This window comes from Camelus bactrianus, chromosome 10 (assembly GCF_048773025.1).
Source record: "Camelus bactrianus isolate YW-2024 breed Bactrian camel chromosome 10, ASM4877302v1, whole genome shotgun sequence".
NCBI classification, from domain to species: Eukaryota; Metazoa; Chordata; class Mammalia; order Artiodactyla; family Camelidae; genus Camelus; species Camelus bactrianus.
Genome location: NC_133548.1, coordinates 25044169 through 25065482, shown reverse-complemented (window position 1 = coordinate 25065482; position 21314 = coordinate 25044169). Strand labels below are relative to the sequence as shown.

Sequence of the window (21314 nt, the reverse complement as noted above, 5' to 3'; positions counted from 1 at the left end):
TGTAGTAATCGATGAAGAGGTAGTATTCTACCCTGGGATAGAAGATTCTGAAAACCAAAGTGAGAAAATCCCCAAGGTGGGGGTGGGGACAGTTAATAAGAGCCCCTGGGAAAGGTCCTTTCAACAAGGACTGGAAAATAATACGTTTGAATTTGAATATCTTTGAATATAAATCTCCTCTAACAGCAGGAAAAGGGTCCTCTAGCCCAGCAAGCTTTGGGCAGGAAGGGAGTAAACGGAACTGTGAAACAGCCCGCTCAGCTGTTTCTGCTTTGGGACGAGGCGCAGAGAAAGGAATCGCGATGTGGAAACTGAGTATTTGAGTCACTGAAAATAACTCGAAGGGTCAAATAACGAACTCCAGGCAAAGCGTTGACAAGCCTCCCCCTTGGCAGCACCCTGCGCTGGATTTCCGCTCAATTCCCCACCCTCGCGCAGGGCGGACGGCAGGCGCGGCCCCTTCCCACGCGGGGCGCGGCGAGCGCGGACAGCTCCCCATTAAGCCGCCGAGGGCGGGAAGTCTGCGGCCAGTGGGCTACGGCTGGCGGCGCTCCGGAGCCCGCTAGGCCGGACAGGCCTCAAGCCTTCTCCGCCCCGGCTGGCCCTGGAGAGGCGGCGGAGGCCTCGCCCGCCGCCCGCCTGGCCCGCGAGCCGCGAGCGCGGGGCGCCGAGGGGAGGCGGGGCGAGGCCGCGGGGCGGAGGGGGCGGGCGGTGCATCCTGGGAAATCCACCAACATGGGGCTCAGCGGCCGCCGCCGCCGCCGCCGCGAATCCCGGCCGCGGATGCCGCCGCTTCCCTGACGTCCAGCTGGGGCCTCGCCGCGCGCCGTGGCCCGAGTTCCCCCGGCATAGCCTGGCCAGCGCGCCCTCCGCCCGTCCGCCCGCCGGGGCCATGTGAGGGGGCAGCTCCCTCCGCCGCCGCCACCGCCTCCTCCTCTTCCTCCCCCCGCCCCCTCCCTCCCCTCCCGCCCCCCTCTCACAGGGCCCTAGAGGAGCCCCCACCGCTGCCCGCCCTCCCTACGCAACCCCCACGATGGACAGGAACTACGCGACCTCCGGCTTCGCCGACCCGCCGCCGCCGCTCGCGCCCCCCGCCGCCCCAGCCAGTGCCGCCGCACAACCCCCCGCCCCCGCCTGGGCCTACGAACCCCGAGCCGCGGCCGCCGCCGCCAGCAGCAGCTGCAGCAGCGGCAGCAGCCCCAGCCTCAAGGCCAGGTAGGGAGGGTGGGCGGCGGGGTCGTGGTGGGCCAGGAAAGGCCAGGGATGCGTTTGGGGCCTTCTGCCCTGTGCAGTACCGCCCAGGGGTCTGGGCCGGGTGGGTAACTCTCCGCTCGTCTCCTCGCCCTCGTCCCCGCCGGGAGAGGCTGCTGATGACTCCTGTGAAGTGGTCTCGGGCTGGGTAGGGGTGGCCGGTGCTGGATTCGCAGCTAGGGCTGGTCGGGGACCGTGGGTAAAAGGGAAGGTTGGGCGGGAGTCGTGGATCTCCGTCACGTCCTGGGTCCTGGCCTCTCACATGGTGAAGTTTGGGTTCGTGGCTGAACTCGACGATCAGGGAGACCCGGGACTGGCTTCGGGGGGTCAGGGGGGCGCCGAGGAGTTCAGCGCAATGACATTCCATTGTATTGAAACCGACAATGTGGTCTTGGGGGCCCCCGGAGGTGAGTAAGGGTGGGGGAGGCGGGAGAGGAAGAGGTACGGAGCCGCGTCCCTGTCATTGGGGGACTCGGGCGGGCTGGGCTGCGGGAGAACCCCCGGGGAGTGGGGCCTGAGAGGGGGCCCGGTGGGGCGCGAAAGCTGCGCCAGGGCTGGGTGACATATGTTTGCAGTGGTGGCCAAGATTAAGCTATTGCTCTTTAACGCGTTCAAAGTAACTCTTGGGTTTCCTCCTCTTTTAACAACAGCAGGAAGTAAGGGATCTCTCTTTGCCTTCTGTGTCTTGGGGTGACTAAGAGCTGGGAAGAAATTGAAGGTGGGGGCGATCAGTGAAGGCCATAAAGGTTGAAGAACAGAAGCATGCTTCTCCATCTCGGTTTTTGAAGCCCTGGCTCATTATGTAGCGTGGGGTTCAAGAGTTCATCTTTGCTCCAGCATGACCAAGGGAATCTGAAATGTTGACTCTAACTAGATATTTAAGCTCGCGGGAAATGTGTAGTAGTGCCCCACTGTGAAACGGTCCATTTGAATGATAACTAGAAGGCGTGGTTTGGTTTGGACGATTCGGGAGCGGGGTGTTTTTAAAGCCACCTCTTCCGAACAATGCAGAATCTGGTAGGTGCAGCTTCTGATTACAAGGACCAGGGAATCCTGGGTTGCTAATGACTTCATATCCTCAGCTACCAACAGGAAGCTTCGTGGCTTTATGATCTCATCAGATTTCTTTATTATTGTCACTACAGAAGTGAACTTTTTTTTTTTTTTTTTTTTTGCTTTATATAGCACAGTGTTCTAGGTTATCTTCTTTGTTTTTATAAAAGTGCCACGTTCGTGATTTGTGCGAAAATTTGTGCGAAGAGTAGCTGGTCTTTGTCTTAGTTCCTTGGGTTGATTGTGAGAGAATGAGAAAAATCTGGTTCAAGAAAAGAAAAATAAGCTTTCTTAGAAAATTTTAGGTCCCTTGTTTTAAAGAGATGGGGTGGAAAAAATAATAATGTGATATGCCAATTTGGAGATAAATGAATGCTGAGACCTTTCAGAAATAGTCATAACTTTGTATTATGTACAAAAAGACATTTTAAAGAGTTCTATGAAAAATGTCTGGCACCTCCCTTTTTTTGGGTGGTAATTTGACTCTCATTTTTCAAGTAGCTTTTGCATCAGATACCATAATTTACAAATTTAAGTTACTTTCTCTTTAGTGAACAGTGATGATAGGTATTTGTGCAGCATTTTTATGTTTTAAATGAAAAAATGTTTTATTAGGTACATGAAACAAATGCTATCTAGTTATTTCTGTTATTTCTTTTAGCAGAATACTTCTGAGGCAAGAAACTAAAATCTACTTGTCATATTTTCCAAATGTTATTTATCAAAGTAACAAAGAATGACTTCCCAAACACATTTGAAAACAGTAAGTAGATTTATTTGGAACACATAATCTAAAAGGGATTTATTTTCTGTTTATTGGAAATTATTGATTCTTAAATGCTAAGCCCCTCCCCTCTTAAAATATATTTTGGGGGTGGAGTTAGCTAAATTATAGCATAGAAAATGCAGGCTTTCCCCCTCCCCCACCAACTTGCTTTGTTAACATCTTGTGTTAGAATCAGGCCATCTGTACAGGGCTACACACTTCTTAATTGTACCTCATTTTATTCCTCAAAATGTGCAATGTCCTCTTTCATTTCAGTTATATAAAAAATACTGAATCCAAAATATGCCCTGTACGTTTTTAAGTATTTTGTGCTTTCAGAAGTCTATTCGTATTTTTATAACATTTTAAAAACGTTTTTCATAATTCATGTATCAGTTGAATGTTTTTGTTCCCCCTTGTGGCAGTTTTTCTTAAAGGTGCAAATGAGTACTAGTTGTGATGATGTAATATGGATACTTATCCATAAGGAGTTAGCCTGTCTGTCACCTTGTTTCCAGTAACCTCTTCTGAAGCTAACAGATGGCAATGATATTCAGTTGTTACCGACATGGGATCTAATATCCTACTTTATGTCTTTACTTGGTCCTGAAATGGGTCATTTTTATCAGTTGATAGGAAACAGCATGGTAAACAATTTTTCATGAGTTTGAAATAATATTCTTTTGGTATAACAGCTCCTTCAGATTTAGGTATTTCCATTGTTTTTAACAATTGAAAAAAAAGGCTAATGGGAAAACTCTACCATTTTACCTTAAGTAGAGTGTATAGAGAGATTTCTGAATGTTTAGTTTCTTAAATAGTGCTTGTTGCGTTTGTGGGAAGTTCGGAGATAGGCCCTGGTCATATAAATCTCCATTTGTTTGTACTCTTGTCAATTTTAGGGATCAAATAAGCGTATCTTTGCCTGTCACCGTGCGGTTGGAAATACTTTTTTGTGGAGCTGTTTTAAATACTGGTATCTAAAATAGATACGCTATTTTAGATATTTTTGGAAATAAAGTGATCATCAAGAAGCTACACCTGCTACCTTTTCTCTACCTGACATTTATATCTTGTAGAGAACAGACAGAGACAGGCTGTTTCATCATGGTGGTCATAAATGTTGTGTTTGTATTTGAATATATACCAGAAAGTGACTAAATGGAAGTGTTTTGTTTTAAAATAGAATTATATTTGTTTTTTGCCTTTCTGAATTGAAACAGTCTTTTTTTTTTTTTTTGCCACCAGTTTTTAGAATTTCCTAACACGTAAGTTCTTTTTGATTGTAGCATGAATATGTAATGAGTGTGGTAGGTACCCTTCCAAAAAAAACAAAACAATGATTAGCTTCTGTAAAAATAGTCAGCTCCCATATTAAGGACTTTTGGGGTAAGTTTTAAATCTAGAATTCCCCTCAAGGCTTTTGGAAAAAGATCTATAAGATCACAATTTATAAGGAGTAGACATTCCCAAATTAGTGAAAGGTTATTTCAAACAAACTTCTGTGTTCAGAAAGTATTTCCCCATAGAAACAATGTTGTAAGTAATAGTAACTGTATTTATTGACAACTGATTTGTGCTAACTGCTGTTTTAAGTGATAAACACACACACACTGATTTATTTAATCCTCACAACAATCCTTTGAGGTAGGTATTATTTTCACTTTCTTTTTTAACAATCAGAAACTGAGGCATAGCACATTAATAAGGTTACAGCCACGTAGCTAGTAAATAACGGAGCTGGGCTTTAAACCTGGGCATTGTGTATCTAGAGCCTGCATACTTCATTACGGTACTGCATTACTTCATGGTAAGGTGGTCTGATGCTGTAATCTGCCTATGTAATAGGTTAATAACCTTTTATAACTGGCCCGGAAGCTTAACCATCATTAATATCCTTATTTCAGTGTTCTTTATCACCGTTGTCCTTTGAGTACTTTCTGGTTTCCTCCTACCTCTCTGGCCCACAGCTTTTTCCTGTTCTTCACTGGTTCTTTGCTCCTCTGATCTCTACATGTTGTTTCCTCGGGGCTTGGGATTGATAGGATTTCTTGTCCATTCTCTCCTTTCTCCTGAGGATAATCACTTCCATGCCTGTGGTTTTAAATACCGTCTCTGGAGGTGGTGGTCTATGTATCTAAAGCCCAAACCTCTTCTGAGTACCTAATCGCATATCCAACTACCTCTTTAAGCTTTTTCTTGTGTGTATAGCCGGCATCCCTAGTGACGAGCTCAAACCTTCCCCAGCCACCTCACCTCTGTTTGTCTAGTGAAGTCTACCTCAGTAAGTCACACTCTGTCCACCTAGTTGCCCAGGCCAGAAGCTGGGAGTTGCTTGGGCTCAGTCACCAGCCATACTTCTTTTTTAATCTCTTAAATAATCTTGAAATTGTCTACTTTGTATTTCTGCTGTTTCACCCTGATCTAAGCCACCATTATTTTTCACTTGGATAACTAAGTAATCTTGAACATTTTCTTTCCTTCCTTCAGTTCATTCTCTTCATAGCATCCAGAGTGATTTTTAAAAACATAAATCTACCAGTTTGATTATGTTGCTCCTTTGCTTAAACCCTTTCTATCACTACTACATCTTAGGGTCAGGTTTTTAAAAATCTGTAATGTGCTGTACATGGCCCTGCATTTACTGGCCCATTTAATATTCCTTGGATCATCCTAAATTCCTTTCTACCTTAAACCTTCATACATGCTGTTACCTCCACCTAACTAATTCTCACCCTTTCCCTACCTGCCAACCTGACTTCTGAAGGTATCTCATTTTAAAAATATGCTGCCTTCCAACCTCCGCCCCCTGTTGTTTTGTGCAATGATACACGTTTACTGCACTTTTATAAAATACTTAGGAAAAATGTAATTACATACCTGTGTACTATTTATGTAATAGATACCTTCCTCTTTAGAATGGAAGCTCTTTGAGGGACACTATCTGTTTTGCCTGCTGCTGAATACTCCAGGGCCTGGCATGTAGTTTGTGTTTAATACGTATTTATGACATGAAGGCCAGAACTCTGTTTTAGTGTGGGAATTGGAAGTCCTTTTTTTCCTTGCTGCAGCCCCTAGTGCCATTCCTCGTCTTCCCCCTCTGCCCTGTAATAGGGACCAAGGTGAAGGGTTTAGGGTGTTTGTGATGGTCATTGGTTAGAAGTATGGGGGTGTAGGCTGCTGCTTGCTTTCTGCCTTTCCTTGCTGTGCTTTCTGGAACAACGTGAGTGCTAAAATGCATAGCAAAACACAGTCCAGGTTTTTTCTTTCATTCATTAAACTACATTTGAGGGCCCACTATATGTGAGGCACTGTTGCCTTTATCCTCAAGTGTCATATTTCTGCAGTGAAAGCTTGAGAAATCAAATGGTAAGCTTTCATTCACTTATTAAAATGCATTGAGCATCTCTGAGTTTTGTTACTAAGGTGAGTTCTAGAGAGTACCACAAAAATGAGAGACACGGTCCTGCCTCTCAGAACTTGTGATCCAATAAATGGAGTATAGCCGTTAAAAATTGTGAGTCACTATATTATATACTCTTAACTTATCTAATATTGTACATCAACTGCACTTCAATTAAAAAAAAACAAAACTTGTAATCCTGAAGGGTGATAGGGTGATATACTTGCTGCCTCTCTACTTGGGTTCTAAATGTTGAAGTGCCCAGAAACGTGGGGTTCCATCCTTTTCCTTCTCTTTCCACTCACCCTGGGTGAAGTTGCCATATATATCAAATGATTTTCACGTTTATATCTTTAGATTCATATCTGGCTGTCTCTCTGTCATCTCCATTTGGATACTGAATAAGTATTTCAAACATAATATAGCCAAAATGTGATTATCACTCTAATCCCCAACCAGGTCCTCCTTTAATCTTCCAAGTCCACCTTACTAAATGATACTATCATTTACTTTGTAGCTCAGGCCTAAAAATTTGGAGCCATCTATGATCATTTCTTTCCTCATATCCACTCCCTCTGTAAAACCTGTTGGTTTGACCTCCATGTTCATAATTCCCCACATGGACAATTGCAGTTGCCTCCTATTGCTTTCCTTGCTGCTGCTTTAGCCTTTCTAGAGCTTATTAAATATGCAACCGCCAGGGTTAACATTTCAAAATGCAAATCGGGTAATGTCATTACCCTGCTTTAAACTTCCTAATGTTACTCAGAGGAGAGTGCAAAGTCCTTATCATGGCCTGCCAGGTCCGAAGTGATCTGAGCCTCAGCTGCTTCTCCAGCCTCGTCCTTCTACTCCCACTACTCCTTCAGCCTCACTGGCCTTATTTGTGTTCTTGAAACTTGCTAAGATTATTTGTGTCATAGGAATTTTGCACTGGTTGTTCTCTTAATCTGGAGTTCCTCTGCGGGGCTTTGCTGGTGCTTCTGGACATTTAGGTCTTCTCCCAGATGTCACCCCTCAGAAGGGCCTTCTCTCCCTGCCTTATCTAGAGTCACTTCTCGTCACTGTATCATATCACAGAGTTTTATTTTCTTCATAGCATTATCACTTTCTGAAGTAATTTTATAGATTTACATGTCATTTATCATTGCCCTTTCCCCATACCACTAACCACCACTGGTAGAATGCATGTTCCCTGAGAACAGGGAGCTGTCTTATTCATGTCTGTAGAGGGCAGATTAGAGAAGTAGTTGACAGCATAAGCTCTAAAATCAGAATTTGGGGAGTTTATATTTTGACTCCACCACTTGCAGTGTGATCTTAAGCAAGTTTTTTAATTTCTCTATGCCTGAAGTTCCCTATGTAAAAGGAGAAAGCTTTTTTGAAGGTTAAATGAGATAACACAGAAAAATGTTTCAAACGATGTATAGCATATAGAGTAGTATATAGAATATTAGCTTTATTGTCAGTGCTTAAAACAATGTCTGGCACACTGTTAAGTGCCCATTAAACATTCAGTGAATGAATGAAATAACTATACTAGACAGAATATTTGTTTCTTTTTAAGAGGTATAGAAATATTTGGGGGACTTAGAGGGAAAAATGATACCAAGTTCAAGGGGATCATGAAAGCGTTTTTCAGGTGTATTACATACAAACTGATCTGCATATTGTTAACATTGCATGAATGGACTAAGGTATTAGCAGAAAGAGGGGGCTTCCAAGAGCAGGTATTCCAAAGAGGGAGGACATGGAATCTGCTAGACCAGTTAAGGGCTGGTCCTTGAACTGGCACAGCATCACTTCTACCACAGTCTGCTTGTCGAAGCAGTCCTGGGTCCAGTGCTGAGTTATGGGAGGAGACTATACAAAGGTGTGTTTAATTGGAGAAGTCACCAGAGTAACACTGTACCATAGTGTATTAGTACTAGGTTTTAGAGGGCCTTCCATGTCAGGCCATGGAGTTTAGTCTCTATAGCTCGGTAGGGAGCTTTGAAAGATTTTTGAGAATACTGATGATGATGTTAACAACAAAAAAAAGTGTTTTTATAAAATTAACTTGGCAGTCAAGTACAGAATGAATTGTCAGAGGTAGAAAACAGGACACCAAGTAAGAAAAATCATCAGACCACACAGGAGGGAGGTTGTATTAGGATTCTCCAGAGAAACAGAACCAATAAGCAGTATATAAATATAACTGCTATTTGCAGTCTGGAGACCAGGGAAGCCTGTGGTATTATTCATTCTAGGTCCTGAGAACCATGAGAGTCCATGATGTAAATCCCAGTCCGAGGGGAAGAGAAAATAAGATGAGATGCCCCAGCTCAAACTGTGAGGCAGGCAAAAGAGGGCAGATTCCTTCCACCTTTTGTTGTATTCAGGCTCTCAATGGATTGGATGATGCCTGCCTGCCCTGGGGAGGGCAGTCTGCTTCATGGAGTTCGCTGATTCAAATGCTAATCTCATCCAGAAATACCGTCGCAGACACACCCAGAAATGATGGTTAATCTGGGCTCTCCATGGCCAGTCAAGTTGACACATGAAATTAATCATCACAGAGGGGATAGGAGGTTGGAGCTGACATTGATATAGAAAGGAAGATTCCTTTGGATGTGAGAGTCATTAAAGATCAAATTGCCTGAGACTGTTGGCAGAGTACATGTTAAAAAGTAAGAAAAAGGGAAATATTGCTGACCTTTTTTTCTGATGAGAATGATGCAGTGAAAAATATTAATGTTCATTCATTTTAGTCAACGAATATTCCATGCAATATTCTAGGCAATAGGGGTTCAGTGGTAATTAAGACAGACAACATCTGTTCTTGTGAAGCTTACATTCTTGGGAAAGGAATGGAAGTCAGAAAGCAAAAAAAAAACAAGAACATTTCCTGCTTAAAGAAGTAGCATTTCCCTGAGAGCTGAGGAAAGAGCACATGCAAATGTCCTAAGGCTGAAACAAGTCTGTTAATTCCCTGCTCTGACATGATCTTACCCTAAATCAGTGGTTGTTAAGAATTTAAGAGTCCTTCAGAATCACCAGAGGACTTGTTGAAACACAGGTTGCTGGGCCTAACCCCAGAGTTTCTGAATCACTAGGCCTGAGGTGGAGCCCAATAATGTGCATTTCTAACTAGTTCTTTTAGGTGATGCTAATGCTGTTTGTCATCTTACCACCCTCTCCATGTTATCTCTTCTTAAAAGTGATCTCTCCACAAAAGTCTTCCCTGACCACCAAATCCGAAGTAGCCTCATCAAATTTTCTTTATTACAGCACTTTTATGTTCTTTAAGTTATTTGTCCTCAGCTGACAAGGCCAGAAAGGCGAACGTATGGAGTCTGAATAGACATCTGCATAGAGACAAGCATGGAACCTCAGAGATTAAGGTTTCTGGGAATGAAGGGTAGTGGGCTGAGACCTGAGCCTCAGCTCTTGGCGATAACTAGCAGGCCCTGAATGGCTGCCATGTGCCACTCATTGGTCTGACAGTACCTGCGTGTTCTCATTTAATTCTCACAACTCTATGAGGTGGCTGCTGTTGTTAGCTGGTTCACAGAGAAGGAAACTCAAGCAGAGAGCTGTTAGTTACTTGTTCAAGGTCACTGCTGGTCAAGGGCAGAGGCAGGATTTGAACACATGAAGTACAACTTTAGAGACTGGGCTGGTAGTCAAGGTGTTCTGGCTCTCAGGGAAAACTTTTTGGGTGTGTGGGTTTAGGATGAAGTAGTATTGGCAAGTGAAAAAAAGTCAGAGGCTTTAGTAATGGGAGACTTTTAAGAAGGATGTTGGGTCTCTTGGGCATTAACATTTATGCTGGAAAACAATACTTTTCTCAATTATTTTAAAAATTATAATTATTTTCCCAGACCATACTTTCACTGAAAAGGTTTTGGGGAAAACTTGGGAACCTGAGTTTATACCATATTGAATGGTTGCCATAAGGTTATGGAAATCTTACAGATGTTTACTGAACAACTCTCATATTAAACACTGCTTTAGGAGCTTGGGATACATCAGCGAACAAAACCAAGATCCCTGCCCTGGTGAAATTTACACTGGGTAAGTGGAGTGAGACAGATAATAATTAATAAACATGACCCTGTAAATTATTGGGAAGTGATATGAGGGGGAAAAAGCAAGATTACGAAGAATGGAAGGTTGATGGGGAGGCACTGCAGATGCAAATAGCATGGACTGGGCAGGCTAATTGAAATAGTGTTATTGGAACAAAGACTTGGCTGTGGCAGTCTTTTCAAAAGAGAAGTGTTTTACTTGAGAAATGGTACTTCAGTAAGGGATCCCCCCCCTCCCAGCAATTCAAATGAGACTACAAGTTTTATTTTTAAAAAATGGGGGGTAGAGTGTAGCTCACGTGGTAGAGTGCGTGCTTAGCATCACAAGGTCCTGGATTCAATCCCCAGTACCTCCTCCAAATATAAATAAATAAATAAACCTAATTACTTCCCCCCTCATAAAACAAATAAAGGGAAAAAGAGCCTACTCCTTTGCTAAACTTGCTTACAAAAAAATCTTACTTCTTTATTAAATATTTATCCTTTGTTGCTGCTACTGCTGCTTTAAATTTTAGGAACATGCTAGATGACTTGTTTCGGGCTGCTGCTAATACACAGTTTCTGAATCTTCACTTGGACCGAACCAGCCAGGCCTTTCCAGTCTAGGCCTTTTTGCAGTCAGTTCTCTTTTCTGTTTGGTCAGTAGTAAACATTTGTTAATCACCATGCCAGCTGTATTCAAATATATGTGGAGATACTGTATAATATGAAGAGGGAAATGGGGGGACATGGGCCTGGCTTTAGCATATCCACTCGTTTTTCTTTCACTTTTTTTCTACAACCATACCACAGATTCTCCCTTGCTCTCTGTCTCTTTTATCTCTGAGTGAAACACGCCATTTTCCCATTGTTCCCTGAACAGCAGCAGGAATGCTCTTATCTCAGGGTCTTTGGGCTGTTTCCTGGCTAGGACCACTCTTCCCTCTGATAATCTCCATGGCTTTCTCCCTCACTTCATTCAGTTCAGAATGTCACATTGTTAGAGAGACCTCTCCTGAGTACCCTCAGTGGGGGTACCCCTGACCCTCATTATATTGTCCAGTACCCTGCTTTAAGGTTCTTGATAACACTTGTCAATCCTTGATACTAAATATTTCTCTGTTCTTGTTTATTGTTGGTCCCTGTCCATTAACCCTTGGGTGTTTGACAGTCCGGCTTGAGCTGTTTGGTCCTCCCCCCTGCCCCCCCCCCATATCTCTATCTGTCATAGTAAGTATTCAATAGATAATGATTTAATAAAGAATATATTTAATGCTGGAGCATATTCTGCTTTGACTTCTTATCTAATATTTTGGAGTTTAAATTTGGCCTCCGTAAGTTTCTTTAGAAATCCTGACTAGGTAGTTTGTTCTATGTGGATAGGACTGTAGGCATTTATAGAATATAACTAACCATAAAATAATGAAATTTTCATATGATTTAATGCCATCATTCTCATTACTGTGTGATCACTGATCCTATTTAAGTTACTTGAGATCAGATTTGTCTGACCCAATGAAGCATGGCAAACACAAAAATGTGGATAAGCTAAAATACTTTTGCTTGGATCTGCTTAAGTTAGCTTAACATTTTAAAACATTTCTCATATTGAGCAAACTGCAAAATGAATATTAATCTGGTAAGCAGCTGGTACTATCCCCACTTAGACATTTGACTGTTGAAGTCAGAGTTTGATTTGGCCAAATCCACAAAGGGTCTAGTGGAATAATGCCAAAATAAAAGTGTGAACCATTGGAAAGGATGAGGTTTTAAGTAGAACTGTGGCTATACAAATAAACAAACAAAAAAACAAAACTAGAGATGATCTTTTGCTGTTAGTTAATATCTTTGTATTACTTTTTTTTTTAACAAGAGTAAATTTGGCTTCAATCTGATCCTCTTTAACATATATTTTAATATAGCATAGAAGATGATGGTTCCAGACTTGCTATTAAAAGCTAATCTACTATATCAGCTAATTAACACTGTGTACCTTATTATGGACATTTTAGCATCATCTTCATAAAGTGTATTTTGGAGTGAGTATGTCTGTTGTTCATGCTTAACAGACATGTTTATTAAGAAATTTTAAGATCCTTTAACTTGTAAATTATGACATTTGAATATGTTTTATGAAATCTTTAACTGTTGTTTCAAAATATATGCCTTTTCTCTAATGTTTGTTATAATTTCTTCCTCTACCAGAAATCTAGAACATGAACTAGCCACCTAGAAGTTGATTTTCTCTAGTGCATATAACAGCAACATTTTTATTATGGAAAATTTCAAATCAAACACATTTAGAGGGAATATACAATGAATCCCTATGTATCCATTAACCAGCTTCAACAATTTTAGCATGTGGTCAGTCTTGTTTCATATATGTCCCCTTTTCTCTCCCTACTTTGTATTTGCTTTGTTTTAATTCAAAGCAAATTTCAGACCATGTATGTGTCAATTTCAACCATAGTATGTCTCTGAAAGATAAAGACTTGAAAATTTTTTTCAACATGACCACAATATGTGGGATATTTTAAGGCAGTCTAAAGATGTCCTACCTGCTTTGGTATCTGAAATCAATCTTAGTATAAATAATATAGTACAATTACAATCATATAAAATACTATTGGTTTTATTATAAGTCTTTGGTTAATGGGCTTACAGATTTCTGGGAATTTCCTTAGGAAGACCTTTTGAGCATCTGAAAAATTTCTAATTTTTATTCGAATTTGTAGGGAAAGAAGAAATAGTACAATGAGTATCAAAATGAATATTCAAACTTCGGATTTTGATTCACCTGAAAATCTTTTCCCCTCTAAAATGTTGTTCTTATATTAAACTAAAGATGTATAGATGTTTATCTATAAAACTAGTGCACAAATGTTTATTATTGTTATAAATGTGTATCTTTGGACAGACTTTCCTTACCTAATGGCAGAAATCCTAGACCATATTAACATTAGTTAACAAAATTGTGATGGCTAAATATTCAACTCTACTAATTTCTCAAATACAGAGGAAATTTAGGGAAGGAGGATATAGTTCAAGTGGTAGAGCAAATGCTTAGCATTCATGAGGTCCTGGGTTCAATCCCCAGTACCTCCTCCAAAAATAAGTAAATAAATAAGCCTAGTTACCTCCCCCTCCCTCCTCCAAAAAAAAAACTGAAAAAAAAAGTTTTTTAAAAAAAAGGAAACTTAATTTGGTATGGGAAAGCCTGGGCCATAAAACTAAGATACATTGAAGAAATTAAAATGTTTCATAGCATCTATGCATTTGAATCATGGAAATAGGAACTCTGCTGTGTTATTGTGAGAAGTAACCAGCTCTCTACTAGTTCATTTTTTTATAATCTCTTCATAGCCTGAAATCAGAGGTAATCATCCAGGACCCACATGACCATTTTGTTTACCTCTTAAATGAATGTTAATATCTGGACATTACAGATAGTTAATACTTGAGGCAATTCAAATCACAGAATAATTTGCTTTGACAGCTGTATTTTTTTTTTCAAAAGAAAAGTGTTATAGAAAAATATTGGGGATGGGAAAAGTTGTACCTGAAATTTTTTTCTTTGTTCAAAGGAAAGGTCAGTGGTGCAGGCAATGGCAGAAATAAAAAAGGAAGATGATGAAATGGGATTTTGGAATTGTGTCCAATCCAGGTCTTGGTGACTCTTGTTATCATGGATATAGCCAAGCATATGCCATGTCACCATCACATTTCATTTATTTTCCGACAAAACGACAGACGGAAACTCTGAGTGGCCTTGAGTTTGGCATTGTGTTTTGGGGGGCATCTGTTACAAATCTGTCCCTTTGTTGTAGGTAATGTTTGGAATTCAAGATTGGTTTTTGATTATGTTCTACTGCTTCACTAGGCAGGAATACCATACTGTTCATTTCACCTTAGTGAAAACAGAGACACCTTCTGTTTAACCACTTGTATTTTTAATGTATATTTAAATGTATCATTTATACAAAATGAGGTGGGTTTTTTTTTTGGTAAAGATCATTAATGATAGGTCATTAATGATGTATATAAAATTAAATCTACTTATCTCAAGAAATCATACTTGATTTAACAATAACTTGTTGGTATGAAGTATCAGTTGTACCTCCTTTACACCAATGATTAGTTGGGAGCCCTGCATGAAATGGAATTTCACTCAGATGATTCATCTGAGGCCACTTTAGTGGAGGACTTAACTTTATTGCTGGGGGCAGTGTTAAGGGAACCAAGCAGGGATATTTAGACACTGAGTAGGTAGCAGCAGTGTGAAGCCATTTCTAGGCCTGTGATGGGGCAACAATTACTGGAGCCCAGAAGGAGGTGTAGTTGTGGAGAGATGTAGCATAGCTGGAACCTTGGTTGGGAAGCAGGGAGGGAGTGGACAACAGTACTCGGGCTCCTCTCTTCTGCCTTCTGATCTCCTTCAGGAGCTACCTCTCATGGTGCCTGGAGAGCCGCGGTGATGCAGTGTGTAGTAGTTACCTGTGCTCTGAGGTAGGCTTAAAAATTGAGCAAGTTAAGGCCCAAAGAAGCTATAAATTGCCAGAGATCCCCTTAGAGATAATGAATCCAGGCCATTTGACTCCTCCAGTCCTTTTTTTTAAAATAACTTTATTGAAACTTAATTTATATACCACAAAATTCTCCCATATTGAGTGTACAATTCAGTGATTTTAGTATATATACATCACCACAGTGTCACCACAATCTAATCTTCAAACAATTTCATTATTCCCAAAAGAAACCTCACTCCCCATCCTCACCCCTAGTCCTTTGCAACCATTTATCTATTCTCTGACTCTATAGATTTGCCTTTTCTGGACATTTCATATAAATGGAATCATAAAATATATGTTCTTTTGTGTTTGGCTTCTTTGCCTAAGCATAACGTTTTTGAGATTCACCCATGTTGTAGCATGTATCAGTACTTACAAATACTCGTAATGGAGCAATATACCTTTGTATAGATACAGCTCATTTTATTTATCCATTCACTAGTTAATAGACATTTGGGTTTTTTTTTTTTCTTCACTTTTTTGGCCCTTTTGAATAATGCTGCTGTGAACACTTGCATGAAAATATTTGTGTGAAAACGTGTTTCATTTTCCTTGTGTAGATCCCTAAGAGTGGAATTGTTGAGTGATATGATAATGGTGTTTAACATTTTGAGGAACTGCCAGACTTTTCTAAAGTGGCTGCACCATTTTACATTCCCACCAGCAATGTTTAAGAGTGCTAGTTTCTTCACCTCCTTGTCAACACTTGTGATTATAGCCATTTTTAAAATTATAGCCGTTAATATCCTAAAAAGTTCACCATTTTTAACCCAGAGTTGTCTCCTCTCACGTGATTTTCTGTAAAGTTGTGTTCAAAAGAAAGGGGAGTATCTTTTACCATCACGTTGTTGACACTAGAGGACATCACTGTAGAATTACTCAGCAGTTGGTAGTCAACTTCATTAAACTACATCCCTTAACACTCTTTTTTAAAATAGTCTTTGTAAGACTAAAAGCCAAAAATGTTTCTAAACACTTGTAAACCCTCTTTGTATTTCTTTTTTTTTTTTTCTTTTATCAAAGTATAGTTGATTTGCAATGTTGTATTAGTTTCTGGCCTTAATACTTATTTTTAAAGTAGTATTTCGTGAAACTTGGAGCTACTTAGATAGTAATGTTTGTACGGAGGGTCGTTAATGACATTGAAAAACCTATTTGAGTTTAGGATTCCCTTTGCTTTCAATTTTAGTTTGGAAACTAAGGGAAGTTTTGTAGCAGATGACAGCTAGAGTCACCTTTTAAAAGTGTATTTCATCACTCTTCTTGCTTAAAAATTCTTCAGTTGTTTTCCATTGCACATGGAATAGAATCCAAACTCCTTATTGTGCCCACAGGGTTTTTATGTCTGCCTCTTGCCTTCTGCCTCTCCAGGTGAATGCATTCTCCTGCCACCGTCCTCTTCCCTCAGTACACTCACGTTGGTCTTTTTTACTTCCACTACTCCCCATAGCAAACTTTCCCACCTCAGGCAACTCATAACTCTTTGGCGCAGAGTTAGCTTAATATCCCCTTTCCACGGAAAGTTTTGCTGATTGCTGTCTCCTCCAGAAGTAGTGTCCCAATAGCTTCTGTCCTCAGCCCGTCTCTCATGGAGGACACTCTTCAGGCAATTTCATCCACTTTCATGACTTCAGAAATACCCAAGTGGTAATGATTCCCCATTTTTAATCTCCAGCTCAGTTTTCTTTCCCGAGTTCTGAGTGGGGGTGTTCACTAGCCCTCTTTTGGGTATTTCCCACTTTATCTCTTATGAACACCTCACCTCAAATGTGATGCATTCAAAATCAAACTCTCCCAAATTTGTTCAGCCTTATGAGTGGTTCCCTAACATTCATGATTCCTCTGTCTTCCCCCACAAATCATTGTGGGCTGAGTCTTGTCAGTTCTATTCTGTAAGAGTTCTTAAATGTCTAACTGTTGCCACTGTTCTGTCCTTATAATTTTTTACCTGGTTTTCTGCAGTAGGATCTTGGCCTTCCTGCTTTAGGCTTGCTGTGTTCCTCACAGTGCTTATCAGATATCCTTCTAAGAGTGATTCTCTACTCTTGGTGTATGGCAGAGTTGCTTTAAGAGCTTTTTCAAAGTGGCTTACATGGTCCCATCATAGAACTACTAATGCAGAACTTCTGAAAGTGAGAACTGGGAGTGTATAGTTTAAAAAAACCCAGCAGATGACGCTGATGAACACCTCTGGTTAAAACCATTCTTCTAAAATCACATTTAATCATTTAATGCTGGTTAGAATTCTTTAGAGGCCCTTGATTCCCTTGAAGATAAAATGTGTGATTCTCATTTTGGCATATAATTTTCCATAATCTGGCTCCTGTCTGATTCATATCCCCATTTCTAATGCATGTTACTGCATGCACAACCATGAAGAATTTAGTTAAAGGTCTACTAATGTACCATCTTATTTACATTTCCAGGTCTTTATATATGGTATTAACTCTTCCTGAAATACTCTTCTTTTTCTTTCCTTCTATAATTTCTCCTCTTTTTTTCAGTACTCAGCTGTCATTTCCTAGAGGTAAGCCTTCTTACACTGTGTAATGTTTGTTTATTTATTTACTTATGCCTTTTTATTTCTGTGTCTTCTAGTGCATAGCATAGTAGTTGGCAGTCAATAAATGTCAGTTGTATAAATGCGGACTTCACCTGTAGGTGCAATAATAATGGCATTGATTTGTGTGCCAAACATAGTACTGTGCTAAGTGCTGTATGTATGCTTTATCATTTACTCTCACAACAACCTTAAAATGTACATATTATTATTCACTATATTTTACAATTGAGGAAACTGAGACCTAGAGGGACTATATGGTTAGCCTCAAGTTGCAGAATTTGTAAAGTACAGAACTGGATTTGAATCCTGCGGCTTATTTGCAAAGCTTGTGCCTTTATATAGCTGTCACATAGTTGTCTCACCATTCATTTGTTTATTTTTTCAAATTCACAATAAATAATTCCTTAATAAGGGCTGATTATTCTTATGCTTCTGGTTTTTCATTTTTAATTCTCAGAGTACAATTAGTTAAAAAAATAAAGATTCATATTGTTTAATATTTAGATATGAGGGGGACGGACATGCTAGAGAGATCCAAAGCAAAGTTCACTCAGTGAACTCAGTGTTATCATTGTACTCAATTTTGAAGGCAGATTTTATACTAAAGAATACTGTGTGATAGAGGAAGTAAAAATATTTTGCTTAACTCAGAATATTAGAAATACACAGAACACTAGTCTGCATAAATAGGGAAACTAGGGCTCTACAAGATTATGTGCTTTGCTGAAAGTCTTGAAACACGTTATTTGCAAAATCAGGACTGCAATCTGGGCCTCCTAACTTCCAATCCAAGTTTCTTATCTTTCTCAACTGTGGAAAGTTGATATACCGAAGATAAAAATAATAACTTCTAAATTTGTTTTTTATTGTATTTTAGAATGTATGTATTTTCAGTGGCCTAGTTCTTTAGCACAGAGAAGAAAATACTACTTAAGGCCAAATCATTCATTCAGTGCTTAAGTAACTTATTGTGTGCAAGTTCTGACTTGTTTACCTGGGATTTAACATATTTCATGGAACTTTTGCTAATTGATTTTAAAACTTGGAATGTGTTTTATTTCTTAAGTATTATGAACATAAGAGTATGCTACCCAAGGAGAAGATTTGTACATGTTATTAATAATCTGGTTATAAGCCATTAAGATAGTTTATTCTCAATAATACACTCAGAAGCGTTTTTCTTAAGGTCATATGCCATCTTCACTGCACAAATTGCAATTTTAGATGAGATTTTTGTCACAGCTTTCTTACCTACCTTAAACTTAATTTTCTTTGTTAAACAAATTAAACTAAAATTAGGAAAGCAGCTTAGTGAAAGAATGTTCACACTTAGAGTAAACAAGGGTAGAGAGTGGTAACTGAATGATCTTTTTGTTTTTAATGGAAAATGTCAGTTTTTTAATTTGGAATTTAAGTAACAGCCATTGAAGGAAGATGATACTCTTCAAAGTTCTGACCCTTCTTATCACCAAGACTGAGTCTATACCACACTTTGAGAGTATGGGGAGGGGATGGAAGATGGAGGTTTTATGCTCGGCTGGGAATCTGACGCAGCTGTGGCTCTTACCTTTGGCTCCTCCCTCTTCCTTGGGCCTTAACTCCTATAGTGCTTGGAGCATGGAGGGTTCTCTCTCCCGACCATCCATCCAGGCCCTGGGGGCTAGGAGGAGCTGTGCCACAGGAGGTCCTATATTATTTATATTTATTTATAAAGGTTCTTTATTCGAAAGAGATTTTATATTGGTTCAAGTATAGGACTTAGAAACAAAGACCAATGTTTTGAGACTTCCTTTTTTTTTCAGGATAAAATCTTTTTTAAAAATGTGGCTTTTGTTTAAAAAAATTACCTCAACAAGCCAGTTACCATCAGATAATTTTGAAACTTACTTTAAAACCATAAAAATATTATATACAAATAATAACCAAAAAATCATTATTATATGACATGTGGAGATGGGCCAGCCATAGGAGGGAGCGTAAACACATGCATGACAGCAAATCTGTCTAGAACCGCCTTGTTTGATGATATTGCACACTTCATGAAAAATTGTCCATAATCACTAAGTTTGGATGGTTATAATTTTTACTGAGGTATAATTCACAAATCATTTTAAATTCTACAATTCAGTAGTTTTTAGACTATTCACAAGACCGTGTAACTATCACCACTATCTAATTCTAGAACATTTTCCATCACCCAAGAGGAAACACATAACTCATTAATAGTCTTTTCCCAGTCTGCCCTCTCCCTAGCCCCCAGCAACCACAGGAATCTGCTTTGTGTCTCCAGGGATTTGCTTCTTTCACAGAAATGGATGGCGTCATACTATGTGTGGTGTTTTGTGTTTGGCTTCTTTCGCTTAGCATAGTATTTTCCAGGTTCGTCCATGTGTAGCATGTCTTAGTATTTCATTTCTTTTTAAGGCTGAACAATATTCTACTGTTTGGCTATATCACATTTTATTTATCCATTTATTAGTTGTATTTGTATTGTTTCTACCTTTTGACTATTACGATAATATTTCTATGGACATTCATGTACAAGTTTTTGTGTAAGTGTATACATATTTTCAGTTCTCTTAAGTATATAACTAGAAGTGGGACTGCTGGGCCATGTGGTGACTATGTTTAATTATTTGAGGGAAGCACAGAATTTTAGTTTTTTAAAAAATTCAGTGAACTAGTGTTGCTTCACTTAGCTAATTGTTTTATCACATTTAATCTTTATCCCATTATGCTTTATATATAAGTTTTTTTTTTAAACTTATTTTATGTGATTATTGAGAGGGTGTTTATCTGGATTGCTCCCTTTACGACTTATGGTGTAGAACATTCTTAATTTGGGCTTCAGTAATTAAATCCATTGAACAGTGGCCCAGTTAGATCTCTGCCTTATACTGAAAACTCATACAGTGCCTAAAATTAATAGAAGTCTCAGGATATTCAGTTTTCTTAGAAAGGGCTGTCCTTCTAGCTTATTCCTTCATTTTTGAGTTCTCAACCCTTATCAGGATGCCTGGCAATCAGAATAAGTACTCAGTACATATTTGCATGGGAGGTGATTGAGCTGTAACTTAAAGGTGGCTTCTCTTCTGAAACTGAACATAGATTATACCTATACATTTATGAGTATCTACAATATGCCAGATACTATTCTGGGTGCTGGGGATATAGCAGTGAAGAAAGCAAAGTTCTGGTCCTCATGAAGTGTTCATTTCAGGGGCTAATGGGCAAACTAGTCAATTATGTCAAGTGTTAATTAGTGATACGGAGACAAATAAAGCAAGGAGAGAGGGTTAGGCAATGTGGAGAGAAGATAGAGGAAGGATGTTATTTTATATGAGGTGATCAGGGAAATCTTCAGTGAGGTGAAGTTTGAGCAGCGACCTCAGAGGAAGTGAGGGGAGAACCAGCTTCGTACGTTTGAGGGAAGAGCCAGGAGACTCGTGTGATTGGAGTGGAAAATACATAAAGTTGGAGTAATTTAAAGGGGCAGCAGTTAGATCACTTAGTGCATTGAGGATTATTGTAACAACTTGGGCTTTTACAAGGGTGAGATGGGGAGCCATTGGAAAGATTTGAGCAGAGAAGTTTCATGATTTAGCTTTAGTTAAAAAAAAATCCATAATTGACGTACAACACTATGTTCCAGGTGAACAAC

At 39.8% G+C, this 21314-nt stretch overlaps 1 protein-coding gene across 3 annotated transcripts in view; it reads left to right on the top strand.

Annotated features, from left to right (window-relative positions):
* Positions 1-450: 450 nt before the first annotated feature.
* QSER1 (glutamine and serine rich 1) overlaps positions 451-21314 on the top strand; it is a 62971-nt gene continuing 42107 nt past the window's right edge. Inside the window, exons 1-2 of one of the 3 annotated variants that reach the window (XM_074372200.1) lie at positions 1170-1215; positions 2969-3067. Coding sequence is in view for 1 of the 3 variants with exons in the window: in XM_010964712.3 (XP_010963014.2) it covers positions 1034-1215 (182 nt within the window). In the remaining 2 variants the exon portion in view is untranslated. Of the gene's footprint in view, positions 1216-2965; positions 3068-21314 lie in introns of all 3 variants that reach the window. The other 2 variants (XM_074372199.1, XM_010964712.3) reach the window with 2 other exon arrangements.